Below are 14,008 nucleotides of genomic sequence, written 5' to 3' on the forward strand. Positions count from 1 at the left end.
TTCATTAGTTTGACAGGGCACATGCTGCAAATCCTCACAACGCAAACACATAAAAAGAACAGCCTGCATTTTACTACAACACAAACTTCAATAAAACGCGCTGCATTTTCTCACAGCACAAACATTTAACGAAAACGTGCTGCATTTGTAAACAACTGAAATGTTTTAAGGAGACCCTAAAACGTGACGGACCCGGCTATTTAGGTTATGGTTATTTAGGCTAATAAATACTAATCACATGGAAATTGGGACATTAAAACTAGTCACGGCACAGTGGCGTCCGTCATGTTTTTGGGTTCACTTGAAACATTTGCATTGTATTTTGTTTTTTTGTTTTTGTGTTGTGAGTGTTTTATTAATGTTTGTGTTGTGGGAAAATGCAGCATGCTTTTAATGTGTGTGTTGTGAGGATTTGCAGCATGTGTACAGTCAAGCGGATGAACCTCTTAACTTGCTGGTGTTTTTTGTAATTGCATGTGTTTTCTTAAATTGCAGCATGTTTAGCTCTCTCGGCCACTGTATAAATCAGCCTAGGGGAAAAAAGCTACTTTTCATTTTCCATCAGTATTAGTACACAGTGTAACTACTAGCTAAACTAAGCTAAGCTAATTGTCTTCCAGCCAGATCTGGAAATCAGCTATTGGATTCTAAAATAATAAAACTCAACTGTTTACTTTAGAAGAGTTGTAAAACGAGCTTTATTTTGTTCCTTTATTATGAAAAGAAGCTCTTTCCAGAAAACGTCACTGTTTACAAAAATAAAGAGTATATAACGTGTGTTGAAAAATAAAGATTTATTGATAAACACCAATGAAGTCCTGTATAAAATCACTATGTACATTAGACCAGAACAAAGATGCAGTAAAAAACAAAAACAAAAAAAGCATCAATGTGCTATGTTATTTTAATCTGTCGGGTGAGTAATTGTAAATGCAACATTTTGCTATGATCTCTTACAAATAACAGCCAAATTATTATTAGTATTATTAAAATATTGTATTTATGTGTAGCACAAACAGTTAGTCATACACACTGCACACATTATAAGCAGCAAGTATAAAACAGATTATGACCAAGTTAATTTATATACAAAGCTAATTTTATTTGGCTGTGGAATTCACCCATAATTAAACTGATTTCCTTGATACTGGTTAAATGAAGGCTTCTTAAATAACAACATCCACATGTTTCTCATGTTTCTTTAAAAAAATCATGTTTCATTAAAAACAGAAGGCAGTCACCGTCTATGACGCTGTGTGATTTCCTTAAGCTTCATCTGGCGTTCGATCATCATGTCAAACTCTTGTCTTTCTCTAAAACACAATGAAAGAAAACTGTTTTAAAAAGATGAGAGAGATGATCAGTTTCTCCAGGACAAGGCAGTTGTGTATTTATTGACATATTAGCTTCTCTGGCATTTTCATGGCAAAACCAGATCAAATTGACAACAATTGACATATATATATATATATATTTACATACATACATACATACATACATACATACATATATATATATATATATACACACACACACACACACACACACACACACACACACACACACACACATATATATATATATATATATATATATATATATATATATATATATATATATATATATATATATATATATATATATATATATATATATATATATATATATATCCATCCATCCATAACAATAAAACTACATCCTCAACAATAATTAATACACAAGATAAAAATATAACTTTTTTTTTTTAAATAAAAAAAAAATCTAGCAATTTTTAAGGATTCACTTAAAAATATTTCCTTTAAAGTCTCTCCAGATAAAAAAAATTGTTGTCTGATAACATTAAAACTAGGCATTCAAGAGTATATCTTAAACAGTTTGGTTTCTGTTGCAATATTACCTGTTACTAAAACGTGGCCCTTTGTGATACTTCTCCTCGGCCTTCTCCAGGGAAAGATTGTGGACTCCGGCAATGGCATAGATAATGGCCTAAAAACAGAACCCATCAATGAAGCAAAGTTGTGCATTACACATAGAACCAGTGAGACTAGTGGTAATCCTGTTCGCAATTAGTTATGTCAACTGCTGTATTCTGTAAACATTTTTGTTGTAACTTTTCTTTAAGCTACAATCATTGCTATTCTCTAGTTTTTGACAAAAAGTTTTTTTTGTCGAAGTGCCTTTGGTATTTTATAAAACACTGTTCTGCCAAAATGATACAGCCACAACTTAATTTTGAAAGATGTAGATGACATTATTTTTGGAAAAGTTGTCAATGTCAACATCAAATTTACAAACAATTCTCACTGATAAAATGCTAAATCAAAAAGGTAAGTTTTTAACCTAGATTTAAAAACCAGCTACAGCGAAAGCATGGTCACCCCTGCATTTCAACCTTGACTTCGGGGTGCATAATAATTCTGGTTTGATGACCACAAAGACTGACCAGGCTGATGTTCAGTCAGTAGCTCTGACAGGTAAGAAGGCACAGAGCCATTTAGGGATTTAAAAACCAAGAGAAGAATTTTAAAAGTGACTCAATTAGTGCGTAAAGCATAAGACATGGTGTGGCATGGTCCTGTTTTTTGGTACTCATTAAAGGCTTTGCAGCAGCATTTTGAACTATCTGCAAATGGTATAAAGCTGTCTGACTAATCAAATAGATAGTATGTCACAAAAGTGAGTACACCCCTCCCATTTCTGCAAATATTTATTTATATCTTTTCATAGGTAAACACTGCAGAAATGACTCTGACACAATGAAAAGTAGTCAGTGTAAAGTGTGTATAGCAGTGTAAATATATTGTCCTCTCAAAATTACTACAAATACAGCCAATAATAGCTGAACCCCTGGCAACAAAAGTGAGTACACCCCTAAGTGACAATGTAAAAATTGAGCACAATTAGTAATTTTTCTTCCCCTGTGTCATGTAAATCATAAGTGTTACACTGTCTCGGGTATCCACAGATAGCAGGCGAGTTAAATTTGGTATAAAAGCTCTTCCACTCTCTCAACCAGGCCACTGAAAGTTCAACATGGCACTTAATGGCAAACAACTCTCAGAAGCCCTGAAAAACGAATTGTTGCCTTACATAAAGATGGCCCAGACTATGAGAAGATAGCCAACACTCTGAAACTGTGCTGCAGCACAGTGGCCCAGACCATTCATCACTTTAAGAGGACAGGTTCTTCCCAAAACAGGCCTCGCCATGGTCAGCCAAAGAAGCTGAGTGCACATTCTCAGCATCACATCCAAAGATTGTGTTTAAAAAACAGACGGATGAGTGCTTCCAGCATTGCTGCAGAGATTGAAGATATGGGAGGTCAGCCTGTCAGTGCTCAGATCATACGTCACACACTGCATCAAATTAGTCTGCATGGTTGTGGTCCTAGAAGGAAGCATCTTCTAAAGACGATGCAAGAAAGCTTGCAAACTATTTGCTGCAGACATGCAAACTAAGAACCAGGATTAGTGGAACCATGTCCTGTGGTCTAAGACCAAGATAAACCCATTTGGCTCAGATGGTGTCAAGTGTGTGTGGCGGCAACCAGGTGAGGAGTACAAAGACAAGTGTGTCTTGCCTACCATTAAACATGGTGGTGGGAGTGTCATGTTCTGGGGTTGCATGAGTGCTGCTGGCATTGGGGAGCTACATTTCATTGAGGGGAAACATGAATTCTAACATGTACTGTGACATACTGAAGCATATCCCTCAGGAAACTGGACTGCAGAGCAGTGTTCCAGCATGATAATGACCCCAAACATACCTCCAGGATGACCACTGGCTTGCTAAAGAGGCTGAGGGTTAAGGTGATGGACTGGCCAAGCATGTCTCCAGACATAAACCCCATAGAGCACCTCTGGGGCATTCTGAAAAGGAAGGTGGAGGAGCACAAGGTGTCAAATGTCCACCACCTCCATGATGTTGTGATGGAGGAGTGGAAGAGAATTTTAGTGGCAACCTGTGAAGCTCTGGTCAACTTCATGCCCAAGAGAATTAAAACCATGTGGGAAAATGATGATGGCCACACAAAATATTGACATTTCACATTTTCACTTAGGGGTGTACTCACTTTTGTTGCCAGGGGTTCAGCTATTATTGGCTGTATTTGTAGTTATTTTGAGAGGACAATATATTTACACTGCTATACACACTTTACACTGACTACTTTTCATTGTGTCAGAGTCATTTCTGCAGTGTTGTCCTACGAAAAGATATAAATAAATATTTGCAGAAATGGGAGGGGTGTACTCGCTTTTGTGACATACTGTATAGTGACTTACAGTAATTCTACCTAGACGTAATAAAAGCATGAATTATTTAAAATAAATCATTTAGAATAGGTTTTACCCTTAGTTATAAAAGGTATCTTAAAAGGTTTATAAAAGGTTTTATCATATTTTTTAATTGCAAGCAGTGCAAGTGTTTACATAATAAATAAAAATAATTTCTTAGTCAACAAATGCTCAGTAAACATGAAATGCAGTCTTAATAAGCAAAATAGACTTCTAGTATCCGAATGTTTTACCTTAGGCAGAAGCACATCTAGAATGAGGCGGACCCGGACCACCTGGACGTTTTCTGGAGAGGTGTTTATTTGAGGTGCAGTTTCACAGAGATCATGCAGATACTGGTACACCTTATCAACCTGCCCCTCGTCCTCCAAATAGAGGACTGGGCAAACCACCTGCCGAAAAGGCTTCTGGAGGGCTTGCATCCATGCAGATGACTCGCTGATGATGGCCTGGGAACACCAGACTTAAAGGTTAGTTGTGTCTTTAGCATTTCAGAGAAATTGTGAATTACAAATTCCTGAATTGTGAATATATAAATAACTACTGTATGTGCAAAAATCTTACCAGCAAATGGTTTTCAACTTTTCCTCTGATTATGAAGTCCACCAACTGCTCGTTGGCACGGGTACGTGCTGCCTTGGCTCGGTCAGGCAGGTTCCTTTTCTGCGAAAGGAGCTCATCTTGGTCTTCTGCACAGATGTCCTCTGCACTATTTTCAGAGATGTCACATTTCTCACCCAGAATCTCCTGACTAGGAAAGGTCAGCACAGATTTTCCCTCAGAGTACTTCCTTCTGACCGGGCAACCTGAAGTCATTTAATCAAAGGAGCATGTCTGTTAAATCAACAGCGGTGAATGAGAATGGGCTGAATTACAGATATTTAAGCATGTTTTTTTTTCCACAATTTGATATTATTTAAAAAAAATCAAATCACTATTGAAAGGAAACCTACTGATGTCAGCAGCACAATATTCAATGAAGGAGCCAGAAAAAGATCCACAACCTGCCAGAAAAAAAAAAAGTAAATAAATTGTTTTTAATAAACATTTAATTAAAAGATGCCATAGAATGGAAGTCTGGATATACCCAGGCATAGCTGAAAATTAGAGTTCAGTACATGCATATGACATACCATGGATAATGTCGTAAATGTAAAATTCTAGTGAAAATCAGGCCAATTGGAACAAAGACTAACTGTTACATGGCACACTAGCTCATTAATATGCATGCTCAAGGCTGCATTTGACAGGCCACATCATTTCCTAGTGAGATTAAAACAATAATATTTTTTGTTCCATATTTTTAGATTTATTTAAGCTTGTACTATGTATGTAGTATGTGTCACACTGTGTGTGTGTGTGTGTGTGTGTGTGTGTGTGAGAGAGAGAGAGAGAAAGAGAGCAGGCACTGACACAAGCTGCGGAGCAAAGCTAATTAATATTAAACCCATTGCAAATACGATCAAAACTGATTTGTTTTCATTCTGGGGGATATTCCTTTTGTTATAAATGAGCTTATAAAATCATTTGTGGACAATGTTTTAACTTACCCAAATCACATACCTACAATGTAAATATTTTACATTTTAACATACTGAATCAATGCACTCTATGGGACCTTTAAGATGTTTAAATGCACTTCTAAAAGGAGGAAACTAAATAAATACCAATGCGGATTCTGTAGTCTGAAATCAGTTCAACAGACCAGGTTATGGCACTGCCATACTTCTCTTTTGCCATATCCTAAAAACAGTGGGAAAATTTAAGATTATTTGTAATTGTGAAAAAAAGAATAATTACCACATCATTAAAAATATCATGTATTGTGTACTAAATATACTTAATACCACAAACACATTTCAAATAACACAAATATGAAAGCGAGCACTCAAAAAGAAAATGATGTGAAAAAGATTTAAACACTTTACCACCAATTTTTCATAGTCCTCACAATCAAACGGTTTTAAGTTTCTCAGAGACACGGTAAACCTAGAGATAACAAAAAGAAGATGATGTTAAGACCTATAAATGTGGTGTACAACAGACTATATAAATGAATTCTGATGAATTCTTACCCTTTTTTAGCTCTTTTTTGGTCACTTAGGTCACAATCGATAAATATAATGCTGGCTTTTTTGTTCTTGCGATTTACACTTTTAACCTGTCATACAGATGAGCACTTTAGTCATCACCAACAGTCTAAACAAAAAAAAAACAAAAAAAGCAAACTGCACAAAATTGGTTTTACTTACCACCGCAGGCCAGTAAGGGTATTTCCACATTTTGCACCACACACAAAGTCCCTCTGAGATCGACAAAGGCTCTAAAAAATCAAGTAAATTAAAGCACTGGCCAATGCTATTTTTATCTACACTTTTATTGCTCACTCACTTTTACTGTCCTGCCCCAAAAAGCTGGGCAGCTCCTCGTCATCGTCATCATCATCCTGATCATCTTTCTCCTCTTGCATGAAGAGTGAGTGGTTGAGAAGATGAGGATCCTCATGCAGGCTCAGCTCAATGGACAGGTCAGAGGACATGGTTTGATCTGTGGGCACATACTGGATTACAGCGACTCATTATTAAAAACACAGAAAACATATAACAAACTGACTTACTAAGCTTATCTGTGTCAAAGACAAGAGGTCCAATTTAGGTGTTGACATTAAATACAATGTATCTACATGCATAAAAAGCTCATTTAATGTAAGCAAGTCTATTTTAAGTTTTTAAGTAGCTTAGTGAATATGAAATATGAAGATCATCATTCTGTGCAATAGACATATTTACGTAAAAATTTTAATTAAACATTTATTCTGACCTGTACTAAATAAAATTAATATATACAATTATACAATTACACTAAATATTGTAAAAAATTATTACTGCCCAACAAGTAAAGACCTTAACATTTGAAGCATAGATGCAAGGTATAAAGGTAAAAAATACAACATTCAGTGCTCAGCATAATTGAGTACACCCCATTTTGAAAATGAATATTATCATTTCTCAGTGAATATAGGTAATGTATTTTGGTGCATCTATTAAACTGATATATTTATTTAAATAATTTTTTTTTCATTAAACATATTTAGTAATTGAAAGATAATACAATTAAATAAAAAATGACTAAAAAATTTACAAATTTTTACAATTTTTTTTGCTTCTCTTGATTTTTCCTTTTTTAGTTTGTATTTAATATTTTTCTATAACATATAAACTTGGCTGTACTAGTTTTTGGACCCCCATCGTAAGTTATTTTGTTAGATAAGCTCCAGATTTGGCTTCAGTACTGACTAATCTAATGTATATGCACAAATATAATATTGTATAGCTTCCTATTTAAAAATTTGAATTTTTGTGATAGATTTGTACTTATTTATGCTGAGCACTGCATGTATATATATAAATAAATATATATATATATATATATATATATATATATATATATATATATATATATATATATATATATATATATATATATATATATATATATGTGTGTGTGTGTGTGAGTGTGTATATAAATATATATATACATATATAAGTGTATGTATGTATGTGTGTGTGTGTGTGTGTGTGTGTGTATATATATAAACAATTAGTATATATTAATAATTATATATAATATATAACAATAGATATAATTACATTATTAATATAGTTTATTTGGAAATTTAAAATCACATTTGATTGTGTAATTTATAGTATTAAAAATCAGTTTTAAACTTTAGGGTGCTTTCACACCTACACTTTTGTTTCGGAACGTATCTCGTTTGCCCAGTTAGCGCGGTTCGATTGGCATATGTAAACAGGGCAATCGCGCTCTGTTCCGCGCCAAAGTAATCGCTCCGAGATCGCTTGAATGAGGTGGTCTCGGCTCGATTGAAACGAACCCTGGAGCGATTCGATTGCAGTGAGAAAGCCATCCGAGCCGAGCGCGGTTATATCACAGTGTTTTATGGATATGTAATAGGCTTACGGCTATATAAAGAGAGAATTATGAGTAGGGCAGGAAGTTTCGCGAGTCTCCGGATGCCCGCAAATGAGTGATGATCTCCCGGTAATCTCGCGTCTCCCTCCCGGTCCTCAAATAGGCATCGTCGTCACCCTTCTCACCCCTCCCCACTGCGTCTCTCCTCAGACACGTCGCGCACGCGCACCCTGTCAATCACCACCAAACCACCACCTCTCCTGACAGCTAAGTGGGACGCTGCAAAATAAACCCTGACACTCTGACCAATGTGAGGAGAGTTTACTCACACGTGACTTGTTTTAGCTCTTTTGGTCCGATTAGAAACTTTGCAGTGTGAAAGCAAACCGCTCCAAGAGCAAAGAGCAACAATGTAACATTTGTAATCTCTGTTTCGGAACAACTGAATCGATTCACAGGTGTGAAAGCACCCTCAGTCGTCTGTTTTATGCCTGATATTTCACTTGATATACATGAAATATACAAATATACCTGACTCATTTGGCTCTGGTTCCTGGTTTTCAGAGCAAGGACTACTCAGAGTTTGCATTTCAGCAGGAAACTCTGTGCTCTTCCTGCTGCGTTTCACTGGTGGAGAAACACTTGCCCCCTCCTGTACTTTCTTATTCGTGCTGCCTTTTGATCTTCCTCTGGTTCTCTGAGGTGTTGATGGTGAGGCGTCTGCAGGAGGTCTCTAAAAAACACCACGAGCAATGATTGTCCCAAGAAACTCAAACAAAAGTTAGCAATCAATATTGTTACAATAATGATCAAACAAACCTTTTCTAGTCTAGACTTTGTGGCATTTGGTGCTGGATTATTGTCTTCTCTTTTTGATGTCAGGGGTTGGAGATGAGAGCTTGGGGTGGAGCTTAGGAGAGGACTGGACTTAAGCCTTTTCTGTTTTGGAGTGTGGGATTCAGCAAGACACTCTGTGAATTTCCTGCTGCGTTTCACTGGTGGAGAAACACTTGCCCCCTCCTGTACTTTCTTATTCATGCTGCCTTTTGGTCTTCCTCTGGGTCTCTGAGGTGTTGATGGTGAGGCGTCTGCAGGAGGTCTCTAAAAACACCACGAGCAATAATTGTCCCAAGAAACTCAAACAAAAGTTAGCAATCAATGTTGTTACAATAATGATCACACAAACCTTTTTTAGTCTAGACTTTGTGGCATTTGGTGTTGGATTATTGTCTGCTCTTAATGGTATTAGGGGTAGGTGATGAGAGCTTGGGGTGGAGCTAAGGAGAGGACTGGACTGAAGCCTTTTCTGTTTAGGGGTGTGGGATGCAGCAAGACACTCTGTGAATTTCCTGCTGCATTTCACTGGTGGAGAGATACTTGACTTCTTCTGTATTTTCTTAGTAGTGCTGCCTTTCGGGCCAGCTCTGGGTCTTGACGGTGTTGATGATGAGGCATCTGCAGGAGGTCTCTAAAAACAGCACATGAACAATAATAATTACAGGAATCTTAAATTGAATTTTGCAATCAATACTTATACAATGGTCTGTCATGAAACTCTATTGGGCAGTAGTGATGTGCGGGTTGTTTCAAAACCCACAGAGCCCCGAGTTGAGGTGGGTTAGGTCATAAAAAAAAAAAATTTAAATGCATGTATGTTGCGTGCAATTGTCTATAGCCTATATTAAATATTTGGGAATACATATTTTCATATTCTATTCAGTTCTTTGATAAGGTTACAATACGAAGGCTTAGTACATAGCAAAGTCACAAATACCAAACACCAAGCAGTTCCTGCTGCCAGCCACAAAAACTGAGAAATGGAAGTGAAGATGAAAGACGAGATTCAGGAGAAATTAAGGTCGGGAATTTACATCATTTAAAAAAAAAAAAAGTCAGGCGCTACATCTAATGTTTGGAACCAGTTCTCAGAAATAGTTGCAGCAACAGACAACAGCAGTATCGGCTATGTGAAGTGCAGCTCATGTGAAAAAATATACAAACACTAGAGCCACAAAACAGGCACTTCCAGCATTGTTGTTGCCAGTTTACAGGGCGATGTTTTCAAGCACTTTCAGGTTTAAATAAAGGCTGTCTTCATTGGCAATACACTGCCTATGGGTCTGTTTAATGGTCACAGGTGCGGGCGGGTTGTAAAAATAGGTATTAGCTGGACAGGGCAGGCTGGTCAAATAATTTCATAAAAGCGGGACCTGCATGTAAAAAAAAAAACGACCCGCGCATCCCTAGTGTGATGCAGGCAGATAAGCTTCATCCAATCTGCTTCTAACTACATGGTACAGATGATTGGTTGCCGTCACCTCAGCAGCCAATAAGTTCGCTCCTCTGTATTTAAATGCCTCTGTATTGTTTGCATTAGCGATCTGCAGCACGTTGTTGGATGCCCTCCTCCACCAGGTATAAAGTAGATCTGCTATAGGGGTTACATGTACGTTATGCCAAATATTCTCTGACAGCCGTCTGTATATATATACTTGCAGTAGCAAGGCTTTGTTACTTGCTTTGCACCAATAACCAAAGCAGCAGCAGCGTAGCAGATCTATTCAGTCAAGACTAAACACAAAACATTGCCATAAACATATTCATTACCATAGTAAATCACTCTGAGAATTGTCATGGCAAAATTAAAATAATGGTCACAAACCTTTTCTTGTTGAGACTCTCTGGCATTTGGATCATTGTATGGCGCAAAACTATTGTCATCTGTTTTTGGTTTCAGGGGTTGGAGGTGGGAGTTCCAGGGGGAGCTGAGATGTTTTTGGCTGCAGGATTCAACAAGAGGCATTTCATGCTTCCGGCTGTATTTCTCTGATGGAGATGCACTTGGCCGCTCCTGTACTTTCTTATTCTTGCTGCCTTTCGGCCTTCCTCTGGCTCTCTGAGGTGACGGTAAGGCGTCTGCAGGAGGTCTCTAAAAAAGTACCACATGATCAATAATTGTCTCAAAAATGTAAAACCAAAGTTAGCAATCAACACAGATTTAATGACTTTCACTCAGACCTTTTTTAGCCTGGACTTTCGGGCATTCTGATAATTGTTTGGTGCACAAGTGTTCTCAGCTGTTTGTGGTGATAAACATTGGAGGTCAGAGGAGCTGTGGAGAAAACGTTTCGGATATTCAACAGGACACTCTGTGGACTCCCTGCTGTGTTTCACTGGTGAAGAAGAACTTGGATCCTCTTGTACTTTATTATTGTTGCGTTTCGGCCTTCCTCTGGCTCTCTGAGGTGATGGTAAGGCGTCTGCAGGAGGTCTCTAAGAAAGTACCACATGATCAATAATTGTCACAAAAACTTAAAACACAAGTTATCAATCAACACAGATTTAATGACTATCACTCAGACCTTTTTTAGACTGGACTTTCGGGCATTCTGATGATTGTTTGGTGCAAAACTGTTCTCAGCTGTTTGTGGTGATAAGCATTGGAGGTCAGAGGAGCTGTGGAGAAAACGTTTTGGGTATTCAACAGGACACTCTGTGGACTCCCTGCTGTGTTTCACTGGTGAAAAAGAACTTGGATCCTCTTGTACTTTATTATTGTTGCCTTTCGGCCTTCCTCTGGCTCTCTGAGGTGATGGTGAGGCATCTGTCGGAGGTCTCTAAAAAATACAAGGAATAATTATTCCAGGTATTCAAACAAAAGTTACTGATTAAAAATGTAATGATGCTCACTCAAACCTTTTCTAGGCTGGACTTTAAGACATCCGGCTCACTATGTGGTACACAACTATTCTGACCTGTTTGTGGCGACAGGGACTTGAGGTCAGAGTTTGAGGTGGAGCTGAGGAGAGAGGTAAACTGGAGTCTGTCCTGTAATGGGGCTTGTGGTCTGTTAGTGTGGCAGCATGAATCCTCCTTGCAACGACAAGGAGATAATGTAGTACACGTGTAAACACCTGTCGAAACATCAGAAGGAGTCTGATGATTTTGAGTTCGTTTAGAGTTTTGATGATGTGTCCTTTTAGGTTTTTGAGAGCTTAAGTGTTGTTCTGAGCACAAATTGTCTAGTACATCCAATTTAGCTTTGCTAGCAGCTACCTTTTTCTCACTTGCTTCAACATTCTTTTTTCTTCTTCCCTTGTAAGCTGTCTTTATTTGATATTTGGGGGTGGCGATTTTTCGAGGCAAGACCTGCTCAGGTTGATGTGACTTTTTAGATACACATCCATTTATATTTGTAACCTGGTGTCTTGATTTCCTTAAACAAGGAGGAGCATTTTGGTTTGCTGCTTGTGGTTTGTTCTCAGTTGCTCTCCTTCCACATGACTTCACAAGAATCAGATCTTGAGGTGCTGTGGTTCTTTTATTATGAGTAATTGATTCGGTGCCACCTGAAACTGGTTCGTTGACTTGTGTAGAGTCTGTGCGACAGGTCCTGTGAGGATTCCTTTGGCGCTTTAAAGACTCATCTGAAGAACTCATTCCTGCAACCATTGATATCTCAGCACTTTGACACACCCAATGTTGCTCTCATCGTGTTGGACTGCAAAGAAAAACACACAACGGTCTTTCAATTGTCTAAGACGTCAAAAGTGTCATGAACAACCCTATGTAACTTAATTAACTTCAAGTTTGACCGATGAAAAAGTTACATTGCAAAAGTAACGAAATGCGTGAAATTGTTTGTTACAGGCTTATTTGTTGTTTATTACAACAAATAAACAATAGGTCAGTTAAATCCAATACAGCAATACAGTTTACTAAACATAACAATGGCCATGTAGATAAATTCAGCCTTTGAAACTGTGATTAGTGGATGTAAACAATTGGGTTAGCGATACTCGAACTGACACAACTCAATTATTTAAAACAGAAAAAAAGCTAAATCAAGTGTATTAGTTCTGCACTACGGCAGATAAAACAATATATACGAGCAGAAATCAACTTGAAGAAAGTATTTAAAGCAGACGAGAAGTGTTTGCTATGAGCGCTCTGTGTTAGCATTAGCAGCTCCCTGGAAAACTAATGTAAACACTGTCGCTCAGTCAGCGTATGTGGGAGTTCCCGAAAAATCTGCAAAAGCTGGTAAAACCATCTACAGTTTCAGTTGCGTAACATAAAATGAGTTCCCTTGTGTAAATGGTAGTGGTATAAGACTTACTCATTTGGATCTTCAGCTGTTTACGAAGCGCTCGCGAACAGTAGCTCAAGCTCCTTTACAATCAGGAAGTTGAAGGAGTGCGAGTTCTTCTATTCCACCTCAAACGCAGTCTCTTTTTTTCTCACTTTTTCATCCAAATTACACATTTACTACCAATAAATAATGCCTAATACTGACATTAAATAACATTATTATTAAATAGCAATTTTTATAGCATTTTAAATAAAATTTTATCATTTTATTTATTTTCATTTATAATAACTAGTAAATATAAACCCATAATGTAAATAAACACACACACACACACACACACACACACACACACACACACACACACACACACACACACACACACACACACATATATATATATATATATATATATATATATATATATATATATATATATATATATATATATATATATATATATATATATATATATATATATATATATATATACATACTAGTTATTATAAATAAACATACACATATTTATTTATTAACAGAACAAACCGCTATTATAAAATGACTCCTAATTAGTCTAACATGCCTAGTTATAAAAAAAAAGAAATTAGTTATTAATAAAATCTACTCTTGGAAAATATGTTCAAAAGAATTACAATTTCTACAGACCTTCAGAAGTTCCTCATTGTCGCCT

General features: G+C 37.0%; 1 protein-coding gene across 1 annotated transcript; it reads right to left on the reverse strand.

Moving 5' to 3' along the window:
• Window positions 1-775: 775 nt before the first annotated feature.
• Window positions 776-13,410, reverse strand: si:dkey-127k13.1. The gene is made up of 18 exons (XM_001345991.10): window positions 13,348-13,410; window positions 11,925-12,729; window positions 11,591-11,845; window positions 11,247-11,501; window positions 10,891-11,157; window positions 9,415-9,696; window positions 9,048-9,329; window positions 8,760-8,961; window positions 6,687-6,842; window positions 6,548-6,618; window positions 6,371-6,456; window positions 6,224-6,284; window positions 5,963-6,038; window positions 5,249-5,299; window positions 4,860-5,101; window positions 4,529-4,744; window positions 1,898-1,986; window positions 776-1,313 (listed from the first exon to the last, which is right to left on the reverse strand). Exons 2-18 carry the CDS (start codon window positions 12,678-12,680, stop codon window positions 1,238-1,240), a joined length of 3,423 nt encoding a protein of 1,140 aa, XP_001346027.5. The 5' UTR covers window positions 12,681-12,729; window positions 13,348-13,410; the 3' UTR covers window positions 776-1,237.
• Between the last annotated feature and the right edge of the window lie 598 nt (window positions 13,411-14,008).

The sequence above is a fragment of the Danio rerio genome, chromosome 2 (assembly GCF_049306965.1).
Source record: "Danio rerio strain Tuebingen ecotype United States chromosome 2, GRCz12tu, whole genome shotgun sequence".
NCBI classification, from domain to species: Eukaryota; Metazoa; Chordata; class Actinopteri; order Cypriniformes; family Danionidae; genus Danio; species Danio rerio.

Coding starts and splice junctions, on each gene's coding strand:
- si:dkey-127k13.1 (XM_001345991.10), bottom strand. CDS start 12,680: ATGGTTGCAGGAATGAGTTCTTCAGATGAGTCTTTAAAGCGCCAAAGG. Junction 11,502..11,590: donor GAAAGTCCAGTCTAAAAAAG/GTCTGAGTGATA, acceptor GTACTTTCTTAG/AGACCTCCTGCAGACGCCTT. Junction 9,330..9,414: donor CAAAGTCTAGACTAAAAAAG/GTTTGTGTGATC, acceptor TGGTGTTTTTAG/AGACCTCCTGCAGACGCCTC.